A 16075-nucleotide genomic window follows, 5' to 3' on the forward strand; every position below is an offset into this window, starting at 1 on the left:
CATTCGTTTTTTTAAAGATTTGAAATCAAACTGCGAGAAAAATAACAAAAATATAAGTACTATTCAACAACTATGCAAATTTCATGTTTCTGCCACCCTAGATGTGCTTTAAAATTTCATTTTTATTATGATTATGACAGAAAAGTAAAAGTTAAATCGTTGGAAGCGAAAATGTCTCCCTAAAAGCAAAAGGTTCATATTTTGGCCAACGCACGCCCCTCAACGACTCCGATGTACCTACAACTCCAATCAACGAGCAGAATGGTGACTCGTGCAAAGGGACTTGTGATATGACCGTCAGCAGCCCGCGCACCCATCGGATTGTGTCGTCGTTTGTCAGGTGCACCGGGTTCGACGGAATAACAACGCATAAATATTTTAATAACAACGTACACAAGGATAGTGTTTATAAATTAATTTGTTCGGGTAATTTGTACACGGCTTAATGGATCGCAATTTCTCATTGGGTGGATTGCTTACATGGGCTGTAAATGAACGCAAATAAAACAGCAACAAAACAAAAAACGTTACAAACTGTTCTGGGGGTTCGTTTTTGCTTCGCGGATAAAATCATACAATGTTTGATATGTGTACACATTAATGCAAACAACAGAAATCGGGTTGCATACAAACGGATAATTTTTAGCGCTACCGGAATTTATGGCTGAATCGGAGTAAAACGAGGCAAACACAGTGAATGTACAGATAAAATAAGGTAACGATAAAATAACACCCATTTGTTATGCATGTTGATGATTTTGCTTTTTGTTCTGATTATGGCTGTCTCACCAAAAACTCGTGTGTCGAGTTGGCTTGCTTATTATAGCCCTACGCTAATTAATTACACTCTACAGCATATTTACATGATTGATTAAATATTACTACTAATGCGAGAGATAATAATACTGTAAAGATTTGTTGCTCAGCTGTGAATTGGTTGCGGTTGACCTCTCGCGTTTGATTTGCGATGTTTGGAAGTAGATTACTGAACATTATTTGATCGATATGAATTGGGATTCAGACTGCAGACACGAGTAGAATGTTTCTAACAAATTGTTTATTTTTTTACTTTTGCATTTCACATGGGTAAAGCCTGATAAAAAAATTCTATATAGCCCTATAATCGGCTGTAAGAAGTGTTGACGTCTGACTAAGTAGATAACTAGAACCAGTTAGGTATTATTAAAAATGTACAACGTTTTTTCTTCGAAAGTTTCGATAATAATTTTAATTCAAATATTCGCTCAAAATGAAGTAAAGACGGTTCTATGACAGCCGTTTTGCCCTTTAAGTACGAGATTCTACCATTTTAGCCTATCCATTTACTCCACAAATCAATTCCGTAAATGTATTTGTATGTATTATGTATTTTAAATGTATTTTCATGCACATATTTGGAGCATGCAAATAAACGTAACATTCAATAGATCTCACTATTCTTTTAAATAGGAATAAATTTAAACGGTGCTTGCTTGTAAAATTCAATCAAATTTATTTGAATATCGAATGTTATTTCGTTTGAAAGGATAAGCTGCAATTTTACACGTCGTTGTATTTTCAAAATTATTTGCTGTGAATGTATCGGGGGACACTAAAAGAGGGGAGTGAAATCATGCAATAACTGACTGATTGCGGAGCCAAAAATTGTTTGAGAAATGAGCACAAATCAAAATTTCATTATTAGATTTCAATGGATGATTTTGAATCTAGCATTAATTTGCCATCGATTGATGTAAAAATGATGAAAATCCTTTGACAAATGATCGACTAATTAGGTTCCAATACCTATGACATTCGTGGTGGTCACATTTCAATCAAAGCACATTTGGTACGATCGATATATTCTGCACACTTGATAGGGGTTCAGAAGAAAGCTTAATCTTATCGCTATTCAAACTTCCTAGCATGCCGAGCATACGGAAAAAGCAAATTGGATAATCGTAGTAACTTAGTTTATATTAGCAGCATATGCTTTTCGCTCACTTGATAAGTTTTGCCTCAAGCCTAGTATAAAGTGACCCGATTTCCCTTGAGCCAATTTGGGACGCCCTATGCATTAAGCCTCGTTGCAGTATGTCTGCGCTCAAAACTCTCGACGGTGTACAACACGCGTCGGAGTCGTCCGCCGCGGCTAAACATTGCGCGGCTACAAGACGGTAGACTAGCCCAAGACTACGCGCAGCTGCTGGAAGTGGCACTCCCAACGGAATAGCAGCTAGGCGCAGCATCTCTTGAAAATGGCTGGAGAGATATTCGATCCGCCATTGGAAGCACCGCAACCGCTGCACTAGGCTCCGGATCAGAGAAACGACTGGTATGACGACAGACATGCGACTTCCGGCTCCGAATCTCCAGGAAATCCAGGAGGAGATCGGCCGGCTGAAAAAACAACAAAGCCGCTGGAGTTGACCAACTACCAGGAGAGCTGTTTAAACACGGTGATGTGGCACTGGCTAGAGCGCTGCTCTGGGTGATTACCAAGGTTTGGGAGGATGAGGTTCTGCCGCAGGAGTGGATGGAAGATGTCGTGTGTCCCATCTACAAAAATGACGATAAGCTGGATTGTAGCAACTACCGCGCAATCACATTGCTGAACGCCGGTACTCTCCCAAATTCTATGCCGCCGACTAACACCAATTGCACCAATTGTGGGGCAGTACCAGGCGGGATTTTTGGGTGAAAGCTCTACCACAGACCAGGTGTTCGCCGTACGTCAGGTATTGCAGAAATGCCGCGAATACAACGAGCCCACAGTCTATTTATCGACTTCAAAGCCGCATATGATACAATCGATCGGGACCAGCTATGGCAGCTAATGCACGAAAACGGATTTCCGGATAAACTGATACGGCTGATCATGGCGACGATGGATCAGGTGATGTGCGTAGTTCGAGTTTCAGGGCCATTCTTGAGTCCCTTCGAAACGCGCAGAGGGTTACGGCAAAGTGATGGTCTTTCGTGTCTACTATTCAACATCGCTTTGGAGGGAGTAATACGAAGTTATTTGGTTTCGCCGACCACATTGATATCATGGCACGTAACTTTGAGAAAATGGAGGAGACCTACATCAGACTGAAAAGCAGAGCTAAACGGTTTGGACTTATCATCAACACGTCGAAGAGGAAGTACATGATAGGAAGAGGCGGAGAGTTGAGAGGAGAGTTGACGAATTCGTGTACTTGGGCTCACTGGTGATAACGATAACGATACCAGCAGAGAAATTCGGAGACGCACCATGGCAGGAAATCGTACGTACTTTGGACTCCGCAAAACGCTCCGATCGAATAGAGTTCGCCGCCGTACCAAACTGACTATCTACAAAACGCTTATTAGACCGGTAGTTCTCTACGGACACGAGACCTGGACGATGCTCGTGGAGGACCAACGCGCACTGAGAGTTTTCGAAAGGAAAGTGTTGCGTACCATCTATGGTTGCAGATGGCGGACGATACGTGGAGGAGGCGAATGAGCCAAGAATTGCATCAGCTGTTGGGAGAACCATACATCGCTCACACCGCAAAAATCGGAAGACTACGGTGAGCCGGAAACGTAGCTAGAATGTCGAACAGTAATCCGGAGAAAATGACTCTACGATGCCGCCGACTGGAAGGCATATGACCTCCACCTTCGACGCACATTTAAACAAAACACGCCTACAACCCTTCCCGACTTCACTTAAACTGTCCTTGATGCCGCCGTTGCCTACAAAGCAGTACCCGGCTAGGACGAAAGGCACTCCGTTGGTAGTAGTCGGAAGATAGGCGTCAACATATCAATCAACACCAGCTAAACGGTAATGGGAAGTCCTCCAGTTCCGACTTTCCGCCATCCGCCAAGATCCGGTTCTTAGAGTTGGTCAATCAAGCAAAGTTTGACCAAACCTTTGCTGATGAGTGGCGAAAAAGTTTGATGTCACCCCCTTTCCAAGAACAGCATCTTCTCCCGCGATGTCACAAAGTACCGGCCCATATAGTTGATCTCTTGTGTGTTCAAGATCTTCGGGAGGTTAATAAACCGGTGGCAGCGTGGCAAATTAGAAGCAGGAGGTAGACTCGGATTCTGGCAGCACGGGTTCTGCCTCCACATGATTGGGAGACGATTTGCAGGACGCTTACAACAAGGGTGAACATGCCGACTTGGTATCACAGGCCTCCAAGGCCTTCGACAGGAGTTGGACCCTCTTCCTCCTTCAACAGTTGAGCGAGTGGGGATTTTCCAGCAACATTCTTGCTTTTGTCCGAAGTTTCCTCTATGGGCTCTTTTCAAGTCCTAACCAAGAACCAGGGATCGAAGACTTTTCCAGAGGAGACTGGGGTTTCCTAGGGTTTCGTCAGGGTGATGTTGCTGATTGGAACAAAAGCGAAACAAGTAAGAAAAAAGTTTAGCCCAGACTGAAGAGGAATGGTAGCGGATCGGACTTACATATGATAGGAAGGCGCTCAAGTGAACACATCGTTTTTCATCCAACACGAGCATGTAACGATTTTGATACAATAGAGTTAAATAGTTCATGTACTTGGGTTAACCGGTAATAGCCGAAAAGCAGCAGAGAAATTCGGAGACGTATTGTTGCAAGCAATCGTACGTACTTTAAACTTCGGAAGACGCATAGATCGTGTAGAGTAAGCCGTCGTCTCAAATTAACTATTTACAAATCGCTTTTCAGCCCGGCAGTCCTCTTTGGACACGACACCTGGTCAATGCTCGGAAAAGACCAAAGCGCATTTGAAGGGCTTTGCAACAAAAGTGTTCCAGTGGTGCAAGCATCCATCGTTTACTTCGCGAAAATCGGACGACTGTCGTGAGCCGGGCACGTAGCCAAAATATCGGCCAAAAACCTTGAGAAAATAGTTCTCGATAACAATCCAACGCGACAAAAAGGTGAGATAACGATTCGCGAAACATTGGTGCACTGTCTAGTTGACAATGTGCAGCCACGGACCGTACGGAATGAAGAAGTTTAGTCAAAGAATCAACTTAGAAATAAAGTATTTCCGACAACTTGTACTAGTTAATCGTCAAATTTCTTCGAAACGCATTCCAGGAATTTGAAATAAGTTTTTCAAATGGGTTCAATTTTATTTAAGAAAATAAATTGATATTTGTTGTAAAAAATTTGAAAACAAAAAACGTTTTATTTATCTAAACTGATTCTTTTAGATTCTTTTTTAAACTGAAGATCTTTTAGAAACATAGAAAAAAGAGTCGCAATTTTCATCTAAATACATTTTAAGGACCCCTTTATTAGTTCTCTCTGTCATAGTCCTTCCCGACTTCTATGCAATAGGGTTACAGTTACTACTGTTTGATTTCATACCCATATCAATAAAAATCAAAAACAAAATATAAATACGCAAATAGCTTTGTTTCTTATTTTTTGTGATTTTTCCCATTAGTGATAGCAAATCAATTATAGCATGATGACAACAAAAAACGACTAAGATCAAGTCAAAATCGTCCCTTTTACAAATATTTTTTATATAAAAGCATGTTATCAATTGGATTTCTCGTGGAGGTGCAAGTTGCTTTTGAAGATTTTGAAAACAAAGTGCTGTGCACCGTCTATTCTACAGCAGAGAGCAGATGAATGACGGGGAGGCTACATTAGCTGTGGAAGGAACCCTTCATCATCGTGAAAATCGGTGGGCCTGACACATAACCAAATGGTTGAACAATAAAAAGTTGAAAATAAATTTTGATCATAATCCGTGAAGTTTAAAAAAGTGGATCGATCAATAAAATACCACCAAGCCCCTGAAGATAATAAAAATGTACATTTTTATCAAACACATTTTTCTCATAAACGTAGTGGGTAGCCCTTTTTGTCTTAGACCCATGTTTTTTCTGTGCAAGTATTTAGATTCTTCGAAAAACAATGTTAACTAGTGAGCAAAGCTTTGAGATCAAATAGATCATAATAATGTTCAGTTCTATTTCAAATATCAAACCCAACCTCGAGGCCCTCAACTTTACTGCAGACTTGCTCCACACTTGCTGCCTACCATTTGACTACACACAGTGCCAGTGAGGGAATGTGCTGCTGTGCACTACTTTGTATGCCGGAATTCGCGTGACTGGCAGACATTTTGTCGCTCGCTACCGGACCTGATTTGTGTCCCTGATATCATCGCTATACACCTCTTGTCGTTAACTAGACGTGAAAACTAGCATGTAATTAGCGTCGATTTTAATCACCTGTTAATACTATTGCACACTCCTAGCCTGTTTTGTGTTTCCCTCTGTTTTCAATTTGTTTTATTACACGTTCAGCCCTCTTCTAATGATTGGTTTCGGAGTAAATACCGCTCCAGTTGGGCGTCATTTCACCACTGCAATCATCTGCACCAAGCCCGGGTTCCATTTGGTTGTTGGCGTTCAGATCCATCCTCGAATCAGCGGATTGCAATGGAACAATCAGCGCCGTGGGTTGAGGATCTTGCTGCTGCGCTGCCGGCGAGGGAGCCGGATGTTGCGACAGCTTGATCACATTGGACAAAATCATATTCTTGATCATCAGATTGTGTCAGTACAGCTCGGCGAAGGTCATATTGTGCATCTCCTCCAGGGCTTGACTGGAGGACATGTCTCCGTCGCTGCTGTTGTTGTTGCTTGGGTTGGCACTGGTGAGGTGATGATGATGGTGCAAGCTGGCGGTCGTGATCGATGGCAGACCACCGAGCGGTTGGCCCGGGTTCACGAGACCGCCATCCTGGCGCATCACGTTTCGACGCCACTTGGCGCGGGCGTTTTGGAACCAGACCTGTGGACGATGTGGGTTGGGGATGAGTTATGAAGATAGTTATTCACGGTTGCGAAACTGAAGCTTACCTGTAGCACTCTTTTGGAAAGTCCCGTTTTCTGAGCTAGTTGTTTTAGATCTTTGGCATCTGGATTTTGGTTGATAGCAAAATAGGATTTCATTGTCCGAAGCTGGTGATGCTTGAAGGACGTACGCATTCGCTTGGTTCGGCAGTTAGGCGTTAGAGTTCCGCCCGAACCTGGTGATTGACTCCCATCGTAAGAAGATAGATCCAAGTTGCTTACGCTCATCTCTTTGTGTAGTAGATCTGAAAATATCGTTTACAGTTTACACATTTTCTTTAATATTTTCAGCTGTTTTGATGCTTTAAAGAGTTTTATTTTTAAATATTAGGTAATATGTATTAGCATATTTTTTTTAGGAAATAAACCAGCATTGGCTTATAATTTGTAAGGAATAAAATAACTACCTACATCCTTGAAGAAACCAATCAACGAGAAAGCTAATCAAGGGATTGAGTTATTGACATTCCATACGAATGCACAGTAATTTCTCAAAGGTCCATGTGTGTACTTGACTTTCGTTTTCAAAGATGCTTATTGTTAACTAATAAAAAAAATAACGTTCAAATTATTCCAAGATGCTTATACAAATTAATACACGATAAAAACTCAATCAAATTAACAAATTATGTGTTCGAGACCTTTAATAATTCGAATTCCTATTCGGCAAATGAGTTATAATCGTAATCATCCAATCAAATCTTTTCATCGGTCTGCCTGGCTGTTTTGCATACGCACATTACATCGTTTAATTTGCGTTCAACAAATTAAGTTAGAACATTCCCGGCTGTCTCTAACAATTGCCGAGTTTCCTTCGTTCCAGAGAGGAGCGATCTACCATTACTGTATCGGTAGCATTTTAATTTTCTGCACGTACTTGCAGACACTTAGGCCGGCCTGTCCGCACAAACACCCGGAGACGTAATTAAATTCACCTTTTGCTGAACTAATTTCATTTGTACAACCAACTATCATGGCAAATTAAATTAATTGTGGCCTCCGGGCGCACGGGACGAATCAGTAGTAATGGTAGTTGAGTTGTGCGCGCCGATACTTGCTTAAATCAACCCTTTTACCATGCGCGCGATCGCCGCTGATCGGAAACCGATCGTGGACGCCGCGTTGCGATGGCGATGGGGCTAGCTGGGCTGGTGGGAAAATGAATACCCGGGAAAAGCATCCTATCGTTCACACTGATCGTGCTGTTGCGCCCTCGGGGTGGGTGTTCCGTACCGAGGGTTACCGCTCGCTCCGTCGGATAGCCGCTGTTGCTAAGGTGGAGGTACATCTTGATTGACCACGTTAGCCCCGAAGAAATCATTAGCATTTTGCATGCTGCCCATGCAAGGCTCAACTGGAAGGTACATCCCAGAGCCAGTGTACGCCCAGATCAGTAATTCGCACGTAGTTGGTGGGTTGACACAACGAAGATGATGATAGCGTTTGAGTTCGCGGTAGTGATCATAAAATTGAAATAAATTACTTTTATTGGCCAATGACGTGATGGATTTTTTTTAGCTGTGAGTTATTTTTTTGACGTAAACTACGTCTAAGGGGAAGACTCGGATACAGGGTGACAAATGAAAATTTCCAAATCCGAGACCGTCACGAAATCATGTAAGATTTTGAACGTTTATAGCGCATTCATCTTTCGATGGATTTTTGAGATTTATATATCAATCGACTCGGAAACTCTCCACCAATTTTCCAGTTATATTGAAACATATGATTATCAACGTTAAAGTAGGGTATTGGACCATTTTGGCAGCACCCCTTTTCCCGTTCGCAACGTGAGTCTCATTCGGCCGTCGTTCAGTGTACCGTTATGACTCGAAGTCCGGACACCTAAGCACTGCTGAATTTTCAGTTCAATATTTCAAACGGAATTAAGTACTTGACGCTGGGTGATAACACACCCTGTCAAGATTAAGTTATCAAATTAGCTGTAGTGTACTGAAAATGACATTTTGTATGCACGAAATAGCTAATAAAATCGAAAACATTGAACATCGCTTGCTCCGAAATCCGGACACAGTATAAGGGATGCTTCAAATACCGGACAATTTTGCTTCGAATTTCCGGACACTTCGAGTTTGGCTATATTGATTCTCAAATAGCCAATTTAATCCGTTCTAGGATTCAGCATTCATATTTCTCGATTAAAAAAATCGTTATGTAAGGTTTCTATGCAAATTTGTATGGAAATCTGGCATCCCCCGGTTGTGTGTACCATCAAAAGTTTCTGTTCAGGACTATCAAAAAACAGCATTTCAAACCAAGCGGGAGCATTTAACTGCAATATACAACATTGGGAATCCAATAATTTTATTCAATCAATCGTGTCCGTGAAATGTTGAGTTTTTTATTTGAGGGGTGTCGTTCACAACGTGTCTTTTTAAAACAATTCTGTTAAAAAAGCTAGTTTTACGAACTTGTTTTTTTTCTACAAAAATGTGAATGGTTAAAAAATAACTTTGTAGACAAGACTAGAAACTGAAGGCAAGTTTTGCTACTTGTGTGCAATTAATAAACTGATACCATTTACAATATGTGTATAAGTATATATCAGAGCAAGCAATGTTCCTTTTAGGGTGTAGCAACTCAAATCTAATGAAATTGTAACTATGCTTACTCATTACGAATCATTTGGTTTCAACTAACTTAACTGATAAACAGTTATTTAAAATCATTTCAGCATGTCCGGAAATCGAAGCAATTGTAAAAACTTGCCTCGAAGTCCGGACATACAGAAAATGTAATTAAAACTATAAAGCTATGAATTCCCAAGCAATTTCTCTAATTCATGACAAAGAGTGCTATTATACTATGTTAATAAATTACTAATACCCCTTGCAAATGATCGAATATAGAAAATATGAGCTTAGTTTTTTTAATGTTGAGTCTTAAGCTGCATACTAAGAAAAACGGAATTCACCGTTGATTATGACATGCCTTCAGCTTTTACCTCTAATTTTCAAGTTTTTACCACAGATCACGGATTACTTACATTTGTTAAAATGGTTTCAAGTCTAAGAATCTTTCCCTGTACTGATAACCCAAGAAATACTTATTGAGATGGTAAATAAAGTTAAATAACAATTGAAGTGTCCGGCTTTCGAAGCGTCCGGCAATTCGAAGCAAAACGGAAGTTGGTTTTTGGGCTCTTCTTTTTGTGCGGTGCTTCGCACCAGTTTGCCACAAAAAGTAGGACCAGAGCAGTGACCGCAGTCGGCGATATACATACAAGCGCATGTTTGTGCAAGGATAGGATTGTTAGCAACGGCAATGCAATGTCATAATGCGATAATCGCGATGCAAATGAACAAACATGTTCGATTCAAAGATAACTTAGGAAAATGGTAAGCCATTTTATGATAAACTGCAAATTATTAATTACATTTTTATTATTAAATATGCGCCAAAATCAAAAGAATTCAATTTTAATTCAGGAAGTTTGAATGCACCTCAGATACTCTGTGGGTACAATCATGCGCTTATTGTAAACGGCTATAGCTTCGGAACGCATACTTTATTGAAACGGGCTATAGGTTACAATAGAACTATTACTTTCTAGCTCCCGGATCTAAGAATTATATTATCTAAGAATTATATTAATAATATGGTTGCACGAATATGTTATCGATAATGCCACTGCCAGATAGTGGGAGCTAGATTGTAATAAAATATTACAAATACCCTATTCCCGTCCGCAGCGTTTACTACTCTGGCGCATCTCAACCGAATGGCTTGGTTTTTGGTACCGTTCTGACTCAAATCCCGAACATGACTCATATTCCGAACACTGGCGTTTTAGCGCCCTAAAACTAAAACTGTCATTGGTTTTCCGCACTGAGGATCAAGATAACAAACGAATTCAAACTCCTGTGGAGAAAATTACACGAATAAAGTCAAAATGGACATTTAAAAGCTAAAGTTCGGAATATGAGTCATGTTCGAATTTGAGTCAAAACGGTACATAGCTAGTATTTGTTGATTTCTAGTTGGCGCAACCGGGTTTTATCGACTCGCGCTTCTTTGTCGGACTCAACAATACGACTATCCCTTCTCTGCCAACTATTCCTCGTCACTCCAAATAACAGAAAGCGGAGATTCTGCCAAAGGTCCAAGGCTCGTATTCTTCCACCAGTGATGATTCGATGCTCTGACTACCATTGGACAGAGGCACCTGTTCGTCCGTAGCCAGAGCAGAGATTCTTTGCAAGGTCCAGGGTCGATGCGTATCGTCTCGCATCTGTCGTAAAATCGCTAAATCGTGGTATTTTGCACTCACCAGTATTCACCCCCAGCAGCAAACATATTGCACATCGATCACAGTAACTTATATATGCCCGAATTCTCTCACAATATGGTTACTGCAACAAGATTGGCTCAACGTGTGCTGCTTGGGATATCATAACCATGTAACGCTAGTGAGTTATTTTTATTTCAGAATAGTATTATTTAATAATCATACTCCACTATAGTGGTCTAACATTTGGAATGGAACTGAATCCCTACTAATTTTACTCTAAGTCGAATGCAACAGTTGGAATTGCGAAAAGCATTTTTACCACTTGGGGTTTTAAAGTTAAAATTTTAAGTTATCGTACCGTCGTCGGGGAGACAACGGGTCAAATGGGGGTGAGAATGGGTCACTGTTTCAACTACATAGAATGCTTGTAGAATAGATTTAATGTATCTGAGAACAATAAAACTGAATTATAAGTGACCTTTTTGAACGATTTTGTTATCCGACCTCCAGACTGTCGGTGAGTCGGACGTCACCCCTGACTACGGTATCCAACAATTTTTTTTTATATTTTAAGTTATGGTAATTTTGTTCTAAACCAGTAACATAAGTAATCAAATGAATTATCTTAAAATATGACTACATTCCTCAATTCACCAAACTGTTCTACGTAGTTTACGTTGGGCGGTCGTGTCTTGTACATAACCCATCAGATTTTTTCGCTTGCTACCGGACACATTTTTGTTTCCGAAATTTTATTTCAAGGATTTCAAAGAAAGAAAATAGTTAAGCGATAATACAGTCAGTGTTGTAAAATATCATCTGCGTGTCATTTGACTTAGAAGCCTAATCCACTTCATAATTTTTGATGGAGTCATAACGCTTGTTGTAAATATAAAACCCAGTTATAGAGAGTGAAATCTCTCCAAAATGTCACGTGTCATTTGACATAATGTCATTTAAATGACATTTTGCTTCTCATGCCTCTGGTTACACATTTGGAACAATGTCGTGTTAGACAAAGTTGTTGGCACATTTAGGCACTTCCTGATGAATTGATATCTAGCTTCTGGGAAAAGTTCTTTGAAAAATATAAAAATGAATGCCTATAAAATTTTACAACACCGGATACAGTAAACGGAAAAAATACGAGTTTGTACTATCCCATTTAATTCCACTACTTAAAGTACTATACAAACTCGTCTTATGACAAGTGTAAAAGGCAAAAATATATTTTGACTGGGGTTTAATCACCGTGGAAACTTATTTGTTGTTTTAATTGGCTTTTTTCGGTGACAATTAAATCAAAACATCAATTTAGCGTTTCGCGTTTCGGCTTACTACGCTTCAGCCATCATCAGACGCTACTAGCTGGCAACCTCCTAGCTGTTCAGTTTATGTTTGTCTGACTAAACAGCTTGGAGGTTGCCAGCTAGTAGCGTCTGATAATAGCTGAAGCATAGTAAGCCGAAACGAGTAACGCTAAATTACTGTTTTGATTTATTTGTCACCAAAAAAAGCCAATTAAAACAACAAAAAAAATATTTTAATGGTACTGTCATTGATCACAACTGGCTAATACCATGAGCGTACTACAAGGAATACCAGCACCTAAGCGAAACCCCAAAGAAATAGAGAAAGACGACCACATTTTTAATTTAGTGTCAAACTAATCCGCTAGTAACATTGCGGGCTATATAACGGGAATTGCATTAGGCTTAAACAAAATTAACATAGTTTTATTATTATTGTACTAATGAATTAAGTCAAGTAGTTGGCTCAAAAGAACACCGTCTGTTTGAAACAAAAGGTATAACTCATATGATTAATAGAATAAAATCTCAATATAATGCACTTTTGTCTTTTTGTCATTTTGACCTTTTATCCCTTCAACTTTTCGTCGTAGTTGATTGTTGATAATATCAACCTTTTGTCGCTAAGATATTTTGTCCTTTCGACCTTTTGTCCTTCAACCTTATGACACAGGGTAGCTTAGACCTTTTGTGAATATACTTTTTGTCCATTGAACCTTTTGTACATTCGATCTTTTGATCCTTCGACCTTTTCCATTCGATTTTGCGTGCTTTCGATCTTTTGTCCTTTTGTCAATTTGACCTTCAACCTTTTGACACAGATTTTTCAACCTTTTGTCCTTTCGACCTTTTTTCCTTTCGACCTTTTGTCCTTTCGACCTTTTGACCTTTCGACCTTTGTCCTTTCGACCTTTTGTCCTTTGGCCTTTTGACCATCGACCTTTTGACCTTCGACCGTTTTGAATCTGTGTCAAAAGGTCGAAGGTCAAAAGATCGAAGGACAAAAGGTCGAAAGGACAAAAGGTCGAAGGGTCAAAAGGTCGAAAGGACAAAAGGTCGAAAGGACAAAAGGTCGAAGGGTCAAAAGGTCGAAGGACAAAAGGTCGAAAGAACAAAAAGACAAAAAATGAGATGGGAGTTGTGAGTAATGACAAGTGAGATGCAAGATGGAAGTAGTGAGCATAGATAAATGAGAAGTGAAAAGTGAGAAGTAAGAAGTGAGATGTAAATAAGAAGTGAAAAGGAAGAAAGAAGAAAGGAGGAAACATATATAGTAAGAATGAAAAAGAACAGAAGAGGAAAAAAACGAAAGAAAAGAAAGAAGGAAAAAAAGGGGAATAGAAGAAGGAAGGAAAAAGAAGGAGAGAAGACATAATGAAGCAAAATAAAAGAAAGAAAGAGGAAGCAAGTAACAGGACAAGAGAAGTAAAATAGAGAAATGAGGAACAAAGACGAGAGAAATAAGGAAGAAAGAAGAAATAAAGAAGAAAAATAGAAGAAATGAGGAACAAAGAAGAGTGAAATAAGGAAGAAATAAGGATGAAAGAAGGATGAAAGAAGGAGAAAGAAGAAAAGATAGAAAAAAGAAAGTAGGAAGAAAACAGTAAACAAGAAGGAAGAAGAAAGAAAGGAGGGGGAAAGAAGGAAGAAAAGAAGAAAGAAGGAAGAGAGAAGAAAGAAGGAAGAGAGAAGAAAGAAGGAAGAGAGAAGAAAGAAGGAAGAAAGGAGAAAAAAAGAAGAAAGAAAGTAGGAAGAAAGAAGGAAAAGAGAAGGAAAAAAGAAGGAAAAAGAGGAAGAAAATAGTTGAAAGAAGGAATAAAGACGGAAGAAAGAATGAAAAAAGCGAAGGAAAGGAAGAACGAAGAAAGAAGGAAGAAAGAAAGAAGAAAGGAAGGGAGAAAAAATAAAGAAGGAAAAAAGAAAACAAAAAAACGGAAGAAAGGAAGAAAGAAGAATGAGAGAAGGAAGAAAAAAGAGAAAAAGGAAGAGAGAAGCAAAAAAAAGAGTAGGGAAGGAAAAAAAAGTAAAAAGAAAGAAGGAAGAAAAACAGAAAACGAAAATGAAGAAAAAAAGGGGGAGAAAGAAAGAAGAAAGAGAAGAAATAAGGAAGAAAGAAAGAAAAAAGGAGGAAAACAGAAGAAAGAAAGAAGAAAGCAAGTAGGAAGAAAAAATGAAAAAGAAGGAAGAAATAAGGAAGAAAAAAGGTGGAAAGAAGGAAGAACGATGAAGAAAAGAAGGAACAAAAAGGGAAAAAAAGAAAGAACTTGTCATCAGACGAGTTTGTACAATCCAATTGAATTCCACCACTTGTATCTTGCCACTTGTCCACTTAATTGTATCTTGGCAGATACGTATTTCGACCTCAACAGTAAGGCCGTCTTCAGAGTCTCGTACTTGACTCGACTTCGAGTCCATTTTTGAGGAGGGTGTCCTCCAAAAAGATCTTTATACAAAAGGTTGATCCGACAATCCGATATGAACTTTCTTCAAAGTGCAAAACTCAATCGTTACTAGCAAATTTGATAGCGCGGCGGAAGGAGATGATGCAATTAATTTGAACGGGATGGAATCACTAACAGCAACCAAGCTACCACGCCAAACCAGATGCCACCGAAACAGTCTATTTTCGCAATTAACTCTTTCTTTCCATAAAATGTTGGTCCTGAGAAGAACCAATTTTCTTTTCCCGATGCGCCTTTCCAATAACTAACTGCATCCAAACGCTTGTCGGCACCTTGCGTTGCAACTGTCCGACCACCACTCGATGATTTTTCGCTAAGCCTCCAAAATTTGAAATAAATTTGCAGCATTGCCACACTGCCACCCACTTCGTGCTGCTGTGTCCGCTCCGCTGTGAAAAATTTAATTCGAAAAATATATTGGACGTAACTGCTTTCCTCCGGTGGGGTTTAAGGACACGACTCTCAGTGGTCAGTGCTAGACTGGTGCTTACTCCAACGAAGCTATGAAAGACCTCCGTCGGTCTTAAACAGTTCTACTCAGACTCCCATACAAATGAAACACAAATCTCTGCATAACTCGAGAACATTAAGCAAATGGAACCGAATTTAGCATGTGGGTGGAGCCCTTTGAAAACAAGAAAATGTTAAACCGTCTAAGACGAATTAAGTACTGTCCATTTAATTCCACCAGTTAACTGGTGGAATTAAATGGACAGTACTTAATTCGTCTTAGACGGTTTAATACATTCCACTAAACGAGCTTAATATATTTTTCTGAAGAAAATGTTTCTATGATGGTTTGAGATCCCTCCCTGCTCTAGAAGGGGGAAGGGGCTGCTATACAAATAAAACACTAATTTCTGCCCAACTCGAGAACTAATAAAGCAAATGAAACCTAATTTGGCTTGTGAAAAAAAAAGTTTCGACGATTGTTCTAAAAATGAAATCGAATCGCAGGGCAAACGGTAAAACTTAAATTGTGATGTTTGATGAGGTTAATTTTGTGCGAGACGATTAAAATTCAATATAGTTTCGATAGTACCGCTGTCTATGTAAATAAAATTTGTGGTTGTTTTCGACTGCGATATTTTGGGTTTATATTTTTTATCTTCGTAGTGGGAAAAACTAAACCTAATGACAAAAAAATATCTTTCAAAGCAGCAACGCTAATCATTACAGACTCTCATACCAGACTCCATAACCTAAAAAGTTTGAAGCAAGTGCTTGTT

At 39.6% G+C, this 16075-nt stretch overlaps 1 protein-coding gene across 1 annotated transcript in view; it reads right to left on the minus strand.

Annotated features, from left to right (window-relative positions):
- Positions 1–5296: 5296 nt before the first annotated feature.
- The window catches only part of LOC134216778 (LIM/homeobox protein Lhx9-like), a 156505-nt gene continuing 145726 nt past the window's right edge, over positions 5297–16075 (minus strand). The window contains exons 6-7 of the mRNA XM_062695583.1: positions 6829–7067; positions 5297–6760 (exon numbers count right to left, since the gene is read on the minus strand). Coding sequence (XP_062551567.1) covers positions 6524–6760; positions 6829–7067 — 476 coding nt within the window. The 3' untranslated portion in view covers positions 5297–6523. The remainder of the gene's footprint in view (positions 6761–6828; positions 7068–16075) is intronic.

This window comes from Armigeres subalbatus, chromosome 2, assembly GCF_024139115.2.
Source record: "Armigeres subalbatus isolate Guangzhou_Male chromosome 2, GZ_Asu_2, whole genome shotgun sequence".
Taxonomy (NCBI): Eukaryota; Metazoa; Arthropoda; class Insecta; order Diptera; family Culicidae; genus Armigeres; species Armigeres subalbatus.